The sequence below is a fragment of the Heteronotia binoei genome, chromosome 21 (genome assembly GCF_032191835.1).
Source record: "Heteronotia binoei isolate CCM8104 ecotype False Entrance Well chromosome 21, APGP_CSIRO_Hbin_v1, whole genome shotgun sequence".
NCBI lineage: Eukaryota > Metazoa > Chordata > Lepidosauria > Squamata > Gekkonidae > Heteronotia > Heteronotia binoei.
Window position 1 is genome coordinate 162,029,112 of NC_083243.1, and position 14,342 is coordinate 162,043,453.

The following is a 14,342-nucleotide window of genomic DNA, read 5'->3' on the forward strand; positions in this document are numbered from 1 at the left end:
ATATTATAGTAATCATGACAAACCCTAAAGAGGGAGTTAAAGAGGTTAAGATTATCCTAGAAGATTTTGAAAAGTGCTCAGGGCTAGGGGTCAACATGGTAAAATCAGAAATCATATATTGTAATGTAAATAGAGAAGAAAGGCAAGAGATAAACAAGAGTACAAACATAGGATTGGGGGTTAAGAAATTTAAATATTTAGGTATAGTTTTGCAAAAAAATATTGATAAAATGATAAAGGATAATTTTGATAAAATATGGAAAAAATAGAGACATGAAAAGATGGGAAAAAAACGTTAAGGATATCATCTAGAATAAGGAGTGCTAAAATGTTTTGGGTACCAAAGTTAATGTACCTATTTCAAACATTGCCTCTGGGAACAATGAAAAATAAAATTGAACAATGGAACAGAGCATTAAAAGAGTAGATATTTGACAGTAAAAAATGCAGGTCCCATAAGAGAATAATATATAGTCATAAATCAGAATTTGGATGGGGAATCCCGAACCTAAACAATTATTATGAAGCTTTTCAACTAAAACCATTATTAGAAATAGGCAAGGAAAAGACTCAGAAATGGGTTAACTTTGAGAATGAAACTAATAATACTATAGGTAGATTAGGCATTTTTTCTAAAGTTACAAATAAAGACTTAAAATTAACAATAGGCCCTAGAAGAGCCTCATTAGACGTTTGGAAGAAATGGCAACTCTATTGGTTAGGAAAAGTTTCTAGATAGGCACCCCTCAAAACTGTTAACAAGGAAGTGCAAGAAATTAATTGGTGGGAAATGTTAAATCTTAAAGGTTATCACGGAGTGGGGGATATATTTAGAAGTGGAAATCTTACACCCTTACAGGAAGTAACAGAAGAGATAGGTAAACAATATTGGTTAAAAATAGCTAGGCTATATAAGGCAGTAAAAACGATTAGCGAAAATGAAGAACTCTGGATAGATGCACCAATGGACGTAATATACAAAGAAATGGCAAAGCAGAAAAAGGTTTGGTAGGGAAAATATATAGAAAGATGATAATAAATAAGGATAAAATAACAGAATACTTACAAAGGAGATGGAGCTATGAAGGTCAGATATCAGAGAGGATGGCGGATAAAATTACAAAAGGAATAGAAGAAATCAAAGTAACCAAATTTAAAGAACTTGAATATAAATTCCTTACAAAATGGTATAAGACACCAGCACAGCTAGCTAACATGATTCCAGGGTTAAGCCCGTTATGCTGGCGCTGTAAACTCTCTAAAGGTTGGTATGCACACATGTGGTGGGAATGTTCGGAAGAAAAGACCTTTTGGAAGAAAATTATCGAAATTATTAGAAAAATATGCAATATAACACTAATTATAGATTTTAATCTAATGTTGTTAAGTACAATAGGAGGCCTGATAATGGATAGGAGTATTCAAAATTTAGTTAAGGCTATGATACTGGCGGGAAAGGCGGTTATAGCTTTGGGTTGGAAAGACAAACGTAAATGGACAGTAGAAATCTGGCACAACTATTTGTTTGAATTTATACAGTCAGACATCGTGGCGTCAATCAACAAAGAGACAACATGGGAAGGGAAATCTAATGAAATTAAGACCAGATGGAAGACCTACCTAGATTGGATATTGAAAGAAGGAAGAAAAGACATTCAGTGGAAGATTAAGCCTTTGTGCCCATGGCTGGGGTGAAAAAACTAAAAGGGAGGGAGGGAGAAATTGAAATGTATATAGCTACAAATATTTGTTGTAACAGACTAAATAGAATAATAAAAAAAACCAACTGTATATAAAAAAAAGAAAGGACAATTGTACCCTTAGAATAACACAGGCTTATTTATTGGGATAGGGCAATTAAATCCTAAGATTACACTCCAGGAAGGGAAGAGGAAAGTAAAATTTGATCTGTGAACTAACCAAAGGAAACTAAATCCCAGTTTTAATTTGTCATTTGTCCAAGATGTCAAGCACTGTAATGGTTCATTACTAATTTTCTTCCTTGACACCACCAGCACCACCATTATCATCATGAGATGGATTTATACCCTGCTATCACACCCTCTGCTATGGCAACGCCAGCCGATCGCCTTCTGCCTCAGCGAGGGCAGCTAAATAAACGTTAGTCTCTTCGGGGGTCTGATATGCTATATGAGCAGGGGACCACTGCAGATTTGAAGTCTTTCCCAATCACACAGGCACCAGAGAACGTAACAGGAAACTATAGTTCTTTATTTACAAAATAGGCTTTAACTGGGGGATGGGATGTATATACAGAGGCTAGTTTGTATCTTGTAGGAATAAATTTCCTATACAGTATGTCGGCTAGACCCTCCAGCAATGCTGAGGTATTTCAGGGTACACAGTTATTTTTAATCCACTCTAATCTATTAATCCACTCTCCTAAACTTTAATCAGGCTGGCCTCTTGGGCTTTGAGTGCCTGGTCCCTTGAGTCGTCTGGTTTGACAAGCCCCAGCTCTCCTGACTCCCTCAGACCCACGGCTCTCCCTCAGCCACCTTATAAACTCCTAGGAGCAGTGTATCATATGTCTGTGACCACTAAGGTCTTCCACTTAGACACTCTCTGTCACCCTCCTCTTCCTTAGAGGGCACTCGTGACCTAGAGATATGCCTCACGCTCAGCCTCCTGGCTGATTTCACAGAGTGTATATAGAGCTTCACTTCACACCAAGCCTCTCTCACACACTCTCTGAGTCCAACTCTCTTTCTGACCGTTTTTTTCCTTCCTCTGACAGTTAACCTCTGAGCCGTTAGCTGTCACTCAGGACTTGAGAGTTCTGAGCACCCCTGGACCCCACCTTCGGGTCACATGACTCAGGGCTCTCTGAGTCCTCAGCTTCTCCATTAACCCTTTGATTCCGTCACACCTGCGTTTCACATGGTGTCTCAGAGTGGCTTACAATCTCCTTCCCTTCCTCTCCCCACAACAGACACCCTGTGAGGTCAGACCCATACCCATGGGGAGAAGAGGCCTGTGGAGGGCCTGCCCCTGACTTCTGGCCAGGGGGGATCTAACTCAGGGTCCCTGACCATTCGGCGGTGCTGCAGCCACTGCCACTTGAGCATTGTGGTGGTTCCTTCCCAGCCCCGTGAACTTTACTTTCCGGTCTCCCAACCTCCTCCTCCTATCCCTTCCCCGTGATTCAAATTGTGCAGGAGGGACAGCACGAGCAGCTGCCAGCCTCCAGCGCAATTTAAAGGCTCCACTGATCAGCTGATTGGTGGGCCTTTCAATAGCATGGAAAGGGCAGCAGCTGCTCCTGGGTGCCCTCCCTGGAAATTTAAATTACTCAGAAGGGAGAGGGCAGGCCCTCACCCTCTTAGCTTTCACCTTTGTGGTCCCTCGAGAGGAGGCAACAATGGCAAGGGAAGGAGGACTCCTTAAAACGTGTGGGAGGGGCAGCAGGAGCAGCTAGGCCTCCTGTGGAGGGAGGGGCCGCTAAGTGCCCCCGACTTTTGTGCATGCCCCCTGACATCAGGAATCCTGGCTATGTGGCTGTGTGAGGTAGGTAGGGCTGAGAAAGCTCTGAGAGAACCTGCTATTGAGAAGAACTGCTCTGAGCAAGTTATGACTGACTAAAGGTCACCCAGCTGGCTGCATGTGGAGGAGTGGGGAATCAAGTTCTTCAGATTAGAGTCTGCTTCTCTTAACCACTATACCAAACTATTATCTAAACTTTTAAGGTAATTAGTCAAAGGAAGGTTTGGAGGGAAACTTTGAGCCTGAACCCCTAAATTCTCATTGGATTTAAAAGAAAAAAAATTCCTATGCTGTAGGAAAATCTATAAAACAGCCTGGATTAAGGCTGAATGCCAAGAACGGCATTTAGACTTGTGTCAAGACACTGAAAGGTTCTGTCAGGCTGTGGCAAGTTATTCCATATTGACTCATTCTCAGGAGTGGAATGTCTAAACTCTTTGTAAAGATAGGATTAGTTAGCGAGATACTTTTCTTTTCTTTTTTCAGAAGCCTGCCTAATAATTGTTCCCAATTTTCTGTGCTTTCTAGGATTTACATTTATATTTAAAGATTTATTTTAGTCATAATTTGGGGGTATATACTGACCATTGGGTTACACTAACAAGTTCCTTTAGAACTGAACAGGAGAGCTGATTGGGGGTGGGGGTAGAGAACAGAAACATTAAAAGCTTCCCACACACCCTCACAAACATCTGGTGTATGAGACAGCCAGGATAATTGCATAAAGAAGGGAGAGAGAATCTTCTCGTTGGTGGCAGCTCAACTGCTGGAGTAACAACCCTGGGCTTTTTAAAAAAGTGCTCTGATATCCTCCACTCCTTCATTTCCCAGCTTGTAGAGACAAAGAATTAACAAAAGGTAAACTAAATCTGCTATCCTAATTCCTGCTAGAAAATTATTATCCAACATGTATAACCATGGATTTGTACATTAAGCAATCACAAATATTCTAATGATTTTTTTAAAATTTAGCAACTGTAGAAAAATGCTTGTGTTTGTAAGGCCATATAAGACCTATCAGCTGAGGATAAAGCATCCTTGAGATCAGATATCTGCAGTTAATACAACCTTCTAGAAAGTCATTCACACACATACAGCTGAGACTGGTCAGAACAGAAATGCAGCTTGTGGAATTATTAACGTAACAGCCTATTCACTGATTTCCAGACCACTGCTTAAAAGAATGAACACATAAATCTTCTTAAGTATACTCCATTTATGCCACAATAAAGGCCAAAACCAAGTGAACTAGAACACCATTAAAATGAGCCCTGGTTCTCTTCCTCACCTTCTCACTGTTTCTGTATTTCCCCCATTTTCTCAACATCTTTAGCCATTTGTCCACTCGTTCAATCTCCTGAAGTTTTTGCTGGAAAATATTAGATGTTTAAATTGCAGGGATTTCTCCCCAATTTATGTATTGCAAAGAGAGGAAAAAGTGGATACCCTAGTCAATATAGCAAGGAAATCAATGTATTATAAAAGATTAAAATACAGCAGTTGATCTAAGGATCAATAAGGCAATACCATACAGATATGCATAAATTACAGAGTATGCTGTTACCCTCTGTGCCTTAAACTGGAGCAGCCGGACAAGTAACAGCAGTGCATAAGGTCCACAGTCATGTCAATTATGATTTAATAACAGTCTTTGGACCTCATGACAAGGTATTGAATACAGATTACATTTTTGGTGACAGAAGGGGTACGGTCATTTCCACCAATTTCTTCTTCTTGCTAGATGCCCCCAATGTTGTTCCTCTTATTGTTCTGAACAATCCCCTGTTTCCCAGAGCAGCATTTTGGAGAGATCAGTGGGCTGCAGTGTGGGAACGCAAGGAATATTCCGTACCTCTGAGAACAGTACCTTGTGCAAGCAGAAAACTTGAGTCTGGATCCAAGGCATCGTGTTCAGCCTTCCTTTGTCAGCTAGGTTTGCAGACTTACCAAACTTTGTTCATTTTAATTTAATATATATTTATATGTGGTTTCAACTAAAAAGTTTTTGCAGTACATTGTGTCTTTGAAGCTCATTCACCTACCTCCGACTTACCCACAATGCCCAGTTTCTCTCCTGACAACTGCCCCAGGAAAAGCTGGAGAATTTATAGCGCTTATCCAAACTGCCCAACCCTCTTGAGCCAAGCACCTCCTATAGTTTTTTAATGGCTAGTTTTCATGCCACATTTTAGGATACAGAGGAACAATCTATTCAAAGCTTCCTTCTGATAGTGCTCCACTGTCTTAATAACTAAGCTAAGAAAACAGGTGCAAGCAATATTTTTAATCTATTAAAGGTTGCAATCCCTTTTCATGATTTGCAACTAATACCATTTTCCAGCACTAACCCACAGAAAATAAAGCTCCAGCTCTTACCTTCTCTTCCAGAGCACTGCGAAGTGGCAGTTCATGCTCACTGGGGGAGGGAGGGGGGAGAACACAGTAAAAAAATTCCAGTCAAGCCATGGATAATACAAGAGCATAGAAGGAAAATGTACACTATAGAAAAGGAAGTCAGAAGTCTTGCCCTGAAAGCTGGGCAAAAGTTAACAACCTTGTCAGTCTGCTTTGCCAAGTTTAACTTATTTAATTGGATTTATTTATTTCACATATAATAAAACTATAGAATTATTGTCTGATTCCCAGTTTATTCAGAAACTATTCACAGACAGATGCATTATACAGAAAAAGAATTACTGCATAAATTATCTTGTGGCTACCGCAATACATATCTCAAAACACAGAGTCTATGATATTCCCAAGTGTGTACACCACAGCTCTAACGTCTTGAAACATTATGAGGTTCTTCAAGAAAGCTTCATAGTTTAAAGAAACTCTGATCATAGCACATGCCTACCTTTATTTATTTACTCACAGAAGACATAAAGTATAATTCAGGGGTGTCAAATAGGCTGCTTGCAGGATGGATCAATCCCCCTCAGGACTCCAATCCATCCCACAAGCAACTGACCCTCCCGTGCCTCTCCGACTGTCAGAGAGGTATGGTTTGGCTGAGCTTTCCTTGTGCTTTTGCAGCTATGGCTTCAGAAATGGGAGGAAGATCTCTCTCCATGCACCTCTCTGACTGTCGGAGAAGTGTGGGGCTTTCCTTATGCTTCTGCAGATCTACCCCCCATACCTCCCAGACTCTCCGAGATACACAGGATGGCCGGGGTCCCTCCTGCCTTTGCAGCCTTGGCTGCAAAACCAGTATGAAGATCTGCCTCCCAGAATGTTGGAGAGATGCAGGATGGCTGGCGTTCCTTCAGCCTTTGCTACAAAAGAAGGACAAAGATGTCTCCCCCCTCCCCCCACAATGCCTCCTGGACTGTTGGAGAGGCACAGGAAGACTGGGGATCCTCCTGCCTTTGTTGTGAAAGCAGGACAAAGATCCCACATATACCATACTCCATGCCTCCTGAACTGCCTGAGAGGTGCAGGATAGCTGGGGATCCTCCTGCCTTCTCCCCCCCACCCCATGCCTCCTGGACTGTCTAAGAGGCACAAGATGGCTGAGGGGTTCCTCCTGCTTTTCTAGCCTTGGCTGCAAAAACAGGGTAAAGATCTCTCCCTAACACCTGGCATTACATTTAATAACACAATGGCCCAGCCCAACAAGATCCCATTTATATCAGATCCAACTCTCATAAGGAATGAGCCTGACACCCTTGGTTTAATTTCTGAACACATAGTGATGTTATCCTTATCTAGCAAAGCATGCAAGGAACTTTCATGAGCAACAGAAAGCTCTCTTCATTCCTTTGCCTGGCACTGGACTGAGGTGATGGTAAGTACAACACAAGCTGATCAAAACCACAAAGAAAAAAGTACAACTGTTTCAGCAATAGATGTACTTACTGCAAAAACCCAAATCTGTCTGTGACTTTGTACAGAGTGAAGTCAGCATCTTCCCATGGGTCAATCTGAGCCCCTTCCTGTCTTCCCTGTAAAGAAAAGGGAAAGGGCACAATAAACATCCAACAAAATGAAGATTCTCTCATATTGATGTTTTTTAGTCTGAGCAATAACCCAAAAGATTAAGATGGCAACATCCATTCCTATGGCAAAACAAGCTTTAAATTGTTACTGTGCTATGATAAGGACAAGACAGGTAACAGTGAAGGGCAGATGTCAGTATGCATTTCTGTGGAGCAGCACCCATTTTGCCACATGTTTATGGGTGTGTGCTTTGCAGAATCCTTTTGCAGTTGTGTACAGCTTTCTCAGATTTATAAATCCTGCCCTGAAAATGCCTTAAGAGACTGCTCTTCTCTTCAGTTGCTGCACTGTCAATCTAACTCAGTATCAAATTGAAAGGGAAAATACTATTCTTGGGACTTTCTAAAGATATGACATATTTCAGGTAAGACGAACAACTGCCAAAGACAGGCAGACCTAATGAAATTCTCAGTACCAATAACCTCCCTAGCATTATTCTTTTAGCCCTGGAAAATGTTTGAGGACCAACAAACGGATGGCTACTTTCTGGCAAAGACTGAAGTTACACAACCAAAGCAAGAAGCATAGACTGGGGTCCATTTACTCCTCTCTTATAAAGAAATAACAGCCCATCAAAAGACAAATATAAAACAAAACAAAATAATATCTTTTGAGAGGGATAGTATCCATCTAGGTACCATACTTTTCTCTAAAAAATACAGTGGGCTGGGCAGGAAACCTCTTTCCCCCCTAACTAGCACTATTAAGCCTATATATTAATAGTTTCCTACATGTAATTTAAAATAGTGAACCAAAATTCCTCCAGTACCAAGTTAAACCCAGTGAACCTGAGAAGGGCTTTCAGAGCTCCCTGACTTTGGCTTCAATTTTGATGCCTCTCCAGCAGATCTATAGACCACCTTGCATATATAAGCTGCAACCATACAAAACCTGCAGGCCACCACCATACACAACTTACACACTGATGGAATAAACAGTATGTTCTGAGCCAATCTGACAGTTTGTGTTGTCAGAAAAGAGGACTCAAGAAATTTTAAAAACTGAGAAACCAGAATAGTGGTCATTTTAAGAAGATGATGATGCAGATATTGGATTTATATCCTGCCCTCCACTCCGAAGAGTCTCAGAGCGGCTCACAATCTCCTTTACCTTCCTCCCCCACAACAGACACCCTGTGAGGTGGGTGGGGCTGGAGAGGACTCTCACAGCAGCTGCCCTTTCAAGGACAACCTCTGCCAGAGCTATGGCTGACCCAAGGCCATCTGAGCAGGTGCACGTGGAGGAGTGGGGAATCAAACCCGGTTCTCCCAGATAAGAGCCCGCACACTTAACCACTACACCAAACCGGCTCTCTTTTAAGCTATGTCTGGAAAACCTGCATCAGTACCTATCATTGCCTCCATCTGACAGCTGCTCCAATAAACATTCCTGGCAGCGGCTTATGGCTACACAGAAACTGACCATACCATGGGAGCCAATCTGTGGGGCAAATCAGTGCTCATACTAAGCTTGCTACATGAGGAAGATGCCATGTGGCTACAGTTTCAGGCAATGTTCACAAGAGCTGCTACGAGGTGAGATGTTGACCTTGCTTGCTGAGGGTATGATCTGAATAGCCAACTAACTGGCTGGTTAAAAGAGGTTCTTGCTTTCTGCTGACAGTTAACAGAAAACCTTGGGCCAGGCAGTACATTAGTTTACCAAAACAAGAACCTTACCTTCTCATACTTGCCAATGATTTCTGCCCTTTCTTCAGCTATTAAGGCATCTATATCTTTCTTCATGTCAGAAACTGCAGGTAAAATGAAAAATCAACAATGTGCTAATAAGATAACATCATGTGAAGCATAAGGAATATAAGTGCTAATAGAAAAAGACTTTGTTAACAATTCAAAAAACACAAACCTTATTCTAGAATCAAACTGAGGTGAAAGCTGTGAAATCTAAAGAACATCTATATGCTGTTCTTGTCAAATAATATAAACAATATAAACACTATTTGAGTATGTATTTGAATAAGCCCATTTGTTTCTCAGGATGAGAAAACTAGACAGATGCTTTAATTAAGTTCAACTGATTTTTCACCTCAGCATCTAGTTTTCTTCTCAGTATAATTATTTCAAAACATAGTTTTGAGGAGCAAACTTGCATACAGGAGAGCTTATTTTAGCGTATAGTTATCAGTTCCCACACTCCCTCCTGGAAAACAATACTCTGATCACCATGATATATACCCTGTCAGCTCCAAGACTGAACATGTTCAGGCTGCCATTGAAGACTATTTGGAAATTTCATCAATTCTGGAATTCAGCAGCCATGCTATATATTGCTGTTGTCCAAAAAGAACATTTAGTACATGTTCTCAAAGGATTATATTGGTCTTCAGTCAGGTTTGGGGAATAATTCATAGTGCTTGTTTTGAACATAAACACTTCGGACACTTGAAGGAATGCCTGCTCCCTGCACACTCCAAGATAATTAGGGAAAGTTCTATCACAGTGCTTCCGCCTTCTGAAGTTAAGTGGGTAACGACAAGAGCCTTTTCAGCATTACCAGCTCCTTGAGAAACCCTTGAGGCTCCCCATTTCAGCCACTCACTGGCTAAGACCCCATGGAACAGACTTCAAGAAAAAGATATTGGATTTATATCCCGCCCTCCACTCCGAAGAGTCTCAGAGCGGCTCACAATCTCCTTTACCTTTCTCCCCCACAACAAACACCCTGTGAGGTGGGTGGGGCTGGAGAGGGCTCTCGCAGCAGCTGCCCTTTCAAGGACAACCTCTGCCAGAGCTACGGCTGACCCAAGGCCATGCTAGCAGGTGCAAGTGGAGGAGTGGGGAATCAAACCCGGTTCTTCCAGATAAGAGTCTGCACACTTAACCACTACACCAAACTGGCTCTCCAACTTCAGGTTAATAGTTGCTACCAGTGTTCCCTCTAAGCTGAGTTAGCATGAGCTAGCTCACAGATTTTTAGCTTCCAGCTCACACATTTTTGTCTTAGCTCAGTAAAAATGGCCCCAGAGCACAATAATTTATGCAGTAGCTCACAACTTTAATGCCAGTAGCTCACAACTGTAATACCAATAGCTCACAAAGTAGAATTTTGCTCACAAAATTTTGCAGCTTAGAGGGAACATTTCCAATTTTTATATAACCATTTTCTCTGTAAACAGTCAGCCATTAAAAATGTGTCCACATCCACATGAAATCACAGTCTGTGTTGTCAAAGGATAGCACAGAATAACCAAATCTGTATCCTCTGGTAAAAGATGTACATGCTGGGGGCTGGTGAGGAATCTTACAAGCTAGGAGCATTTTGGAAATGCCACCCCAAAATCCCTCCTCTCTTCCAGGATTCTATATAACCTCAGACAACTGGGCAATCCCTCCTCTCTTTCTCCTTTTACAGATTCTCTGCTGTCTTCAATATCTTGTGCTTCCTGGAGCATATTAAATACTTTTCTTGTTTGTAAACTAACCTTACCCCCAAAGGTCATATTGTTCTGTATAGGTGGGGGCTTCCTTGAGTACATATAGCTATCATAAATGAGGGTGGTAAGGCCAGATCAAAGTATTTAACTTCCTAAAGTGAAGTGAAGCAGGTCTGAGAGGTGGTGTGTGCCTCTCTGACCTGCCCCACTGCTGAGTGGGAAGAGATGAGCCCAAAATAGTACTGCCAGCACATGTGCAGCTTGTCTAACACCCAGCGAACAACAGTAGAGGCAGCAACACCAGCCACCTCTTCCCAGCTGGTTAGCAAAAGGGCCTTGTTGAGTGGTCCTTTTTTGATACTTCCAGTGATCAGCTCAGGAGCTGGCCACTTCACATTGACAGACTAAAAACAAATCACTCTCATACAACAGGTTTAATTTCCTAAGGCTTGTACATATTTCTGGAACTACTGGATTGGATCCAGACTAATTTGGCAATTTTTACAAGTGCCCCCTTTCTACTGCAGATCTCCCTCTTGACATTCCTTAGCATTCTCTATCCTCCAGGAGCACCATTTTACAGAGCTTAATGGGTTAGAATGGGAGATTGAGCCAGAAAGTTCCATTCCATTCACGGAAGATTTACTCTAGATCTAACCCATCAACTTGAATATCTGCTACTTAACTAAGTCTTACATACAAGGGTGCAAGTTTAACTTTTTTTTTAACTCAGCAGAATAATCTGCTTTTAGCTTGTGTGAGCTGAAGATTTCATGGTTAGGAGCTAGTCAGTGGACAAACTGGCCCAGTGGAGACATGTTACTCACTACCTATCCATGTTTAAAAGATGGGGAATAGCCTCAGGACACACAGACTCCCTCCCCCTCTCCTCCCTTTTCAGGACTGATAATGGTGCACTGTTGCATCTGCACTACTCTTTCCCTACTTCCTTTTATCTATCACACATCTTGATATTTATTATTTACTTCTTTTATACCTCACATTTGTTCACAATGGAGACTCAAATCAACTTACATTATTCTCCTCCATTCTGTCTTCACAATAACCCTGTGAGGTAGGTTAGGTTGAGAGTGTGACTGGCCCAGCAGCTAGGTCTGCCAGGTCTGACTCAAGAAATATCTGGGGACTTTGGGGGTGGAGCCAGGAGCAAGGGTGCAACAAACATGATTGAACTCTGAAGGGAGTTTGGGTCATCACATTTAAAGGGACCGCATGCCTTTAAAATGCCTTTCCTCCATTTGAAAATAATGAAGGATGGGGCACCTTCTTTTGGGGCTCACAGAACTGGACCCCTGGTTACAAGAGCCAGTTTGGTGTAGTGGTTAAGTGCGTGGACTCTTATCTGAGAGAACTGCGTTTGATTTCCCACTCCTCCACTTGCACCTGCTGGAATGGCCTTAGGTCAGCCATAGCTCTAGCAGAGGTTGTCCTTGAAAGGGCAGCTGCTGTGAGAGTCACATGGTGTTTGTTGTGGGGGAGGAAGATAAAAGAGATTGTGAGCCGCTCTGAGACACTGAGTGGAGGATGGAATATAAATCTAGTTGTAGTCATCTTCTTCAATCTTTTTGAAACTTGGAGGATGTTTTGAGGGGAGGCACTGGATGCTATGCTGAAAATGTGGTGCCTCTAACTCCAAAAACACCCCCCCCCTAAGCCCCAGACATCCATGGGTCAATTCTCCATTACACCCTATGGGAATCGGTCTCCATAGAGTATAAGGAAGTGCCCCAGCAGACATTTCCCTCCCCTCCCCACACTTTCTGATGACTCTGAAGTGAGGGCAAGGCCTCCAAACTGGAGGCTCCCCTGCTCCTAACTGGGGATTGGCAACCCTACCAGCAGAATGAGGAGACTCACTCTATCACTACATCACACTTTTGTGAGGTGGCTGCTATTGAACAGCAGGAAACAACCAAGCCTGGGTAAATCATGGAAGTTGTATCAGGTTGTCCAGTGGTTGCTGCTAGGCCTGGCTCTTATTAGTCTTCCCCCAAAGGCCAAAACAGTCCTGGAAAGGGCCCGGATCCCGGGATTCCAAGAAAGGGGGGGGGAGATGGAAAACTGAAGTAAGAAGGGCAGATAAAGATAGGTTGAGGTTGGCTGGGAAGGAGATAGGGTTGCCAATTCCAGTTTGTGAAATTCCTGGAGATTGTGATGGAGTCCAAGGAAGCCAGAGTTTGAAGAGGGGAGAGGCCTCAGATGAATATAACACCATAGACTCCATCCTCCAAAGTAGTTAGTGGCTGCTGCTAGGCAACTACAGTATTTCAAGCTTGGTTCTGTCAGTAAAATGTGGGGGGAGAAGGCCCTTTCCAGGCCTATTTTGGCCTTTGAGGGAGAACTCATTGAGACTAGTCCTGACTGGGGTTGCCAATTCCAGTTTGGGAAATTCCTGGAGATCTGAGGGATGGAGCCTGGAGAAGGTGGGGTTTGAGGAGCGGTGGAACCTCAGACTGGTACAATGTCATAGACTCCACCCTCCAAACCAGCCATTTCCTCCTGGGGAACCATTGTTGACAATCTCCACCTTAGGGCTGGAGATCACTCAGAATTACAACTGCTCTCCAGATGGCAGAGATCACTCCCCCTGAAAGAAAATGGCATCACTGCACGGTGAACTCTGTCATTGTACCCTTCTGAGGTTGCTTCCCTCCTGCTTTGGTCCACACTGTGGAGAAAGACTGTTCTTTTCCTCAGTAGAGAGGGCAGGGGTGGGAAGGAGATGGAAAGATGACATCAGATCAGTTCCCCTACAGAAAATGACCACCTTCAGGAGCATACTCTATGGCAGGGTGGCCAAACTTGCTTAACATAAGAGCCATATAGAATAAATGACAAAGTTCGAGAGCCATAAGGCATGAACAAATATTATACACACATCTTTAACAACACTCTTAATACTTTCTTTGCACAGAAAAAAAAAAACATTTGTATGCACTTTACAAACACAAACATGCTAAAAAGAGACTTTTTAAAAAAACAAAAACTGGGAATAATAGTCCCCAGAAGACCAGCATAGGGAAAAGTTAGAGGGTTTTTTTTTTTGCGCCAGTGGGAGAAGGAAATACACATGTGCCATATAAATCACTGACCACTGTTTGCATCATTATGCACCCCTCTTTGCCTTGATACCAAGGCCTGCCAATTTCCCTGTCCTTCCCTGCTTCACACATGCCAGAAATAGTCACCTACCTATGGGTCAGTACTTAAAGACTGACTGAGGTCCCAATGCTAAGCACACTTACTTGAGAGTAAGCCTGCATTAAGTTCCTCCTAGACCTCCAGGAGCCATACAATATGTGTGAAAGAGTCGCATGTGGCTCCCAAGTCACAGTTTGGTCACCCTTGCTCTATGGCAGGGGTCCCCAACCCCCAGTCCATGGACCGGTTCCAGTCCATGGCCTGTTAGCAACCGGGCTGTGAG

The 14,342-nt window shown here is 42.6% G+C and overlaps 1 protein-coding gene across 1 annotated transcript in view; it reads right to left on the reverse strand.

Moving 5' to 3' along the window:
* The window catches only part of LOC132589394 (uncharacterized), a 160,238-nt gene that overhangs the window by 27,036 nt on the left and 118,860 nt on the right, over nt 1-14,342 (reverse strand). The window contains exons 4-7 of the mRNA XM_060262117.1: nt 9,183-9,256; nt 7,363-7,448; nt 5,881-5,920; nt 4,793-4,873 (exon numbers count right to left, since the gene is read on the reverse strand). Of these exons, the coding sequence (XP_060118100.1) occupies nt 4,793-4,873; nt 5,881-5,920; nt 7,363-7,448; nt 9,183-9,248 (273 nt within the window). The 5' untranslated portion in view covers nt 9,249-9,256. The remainder of the gene's footprint in view (nt 1-4,792; nt 4,874-5,880; nt 5,921-7,362; nt 7,449-9,182; nt 9,257-14,342) is intronic.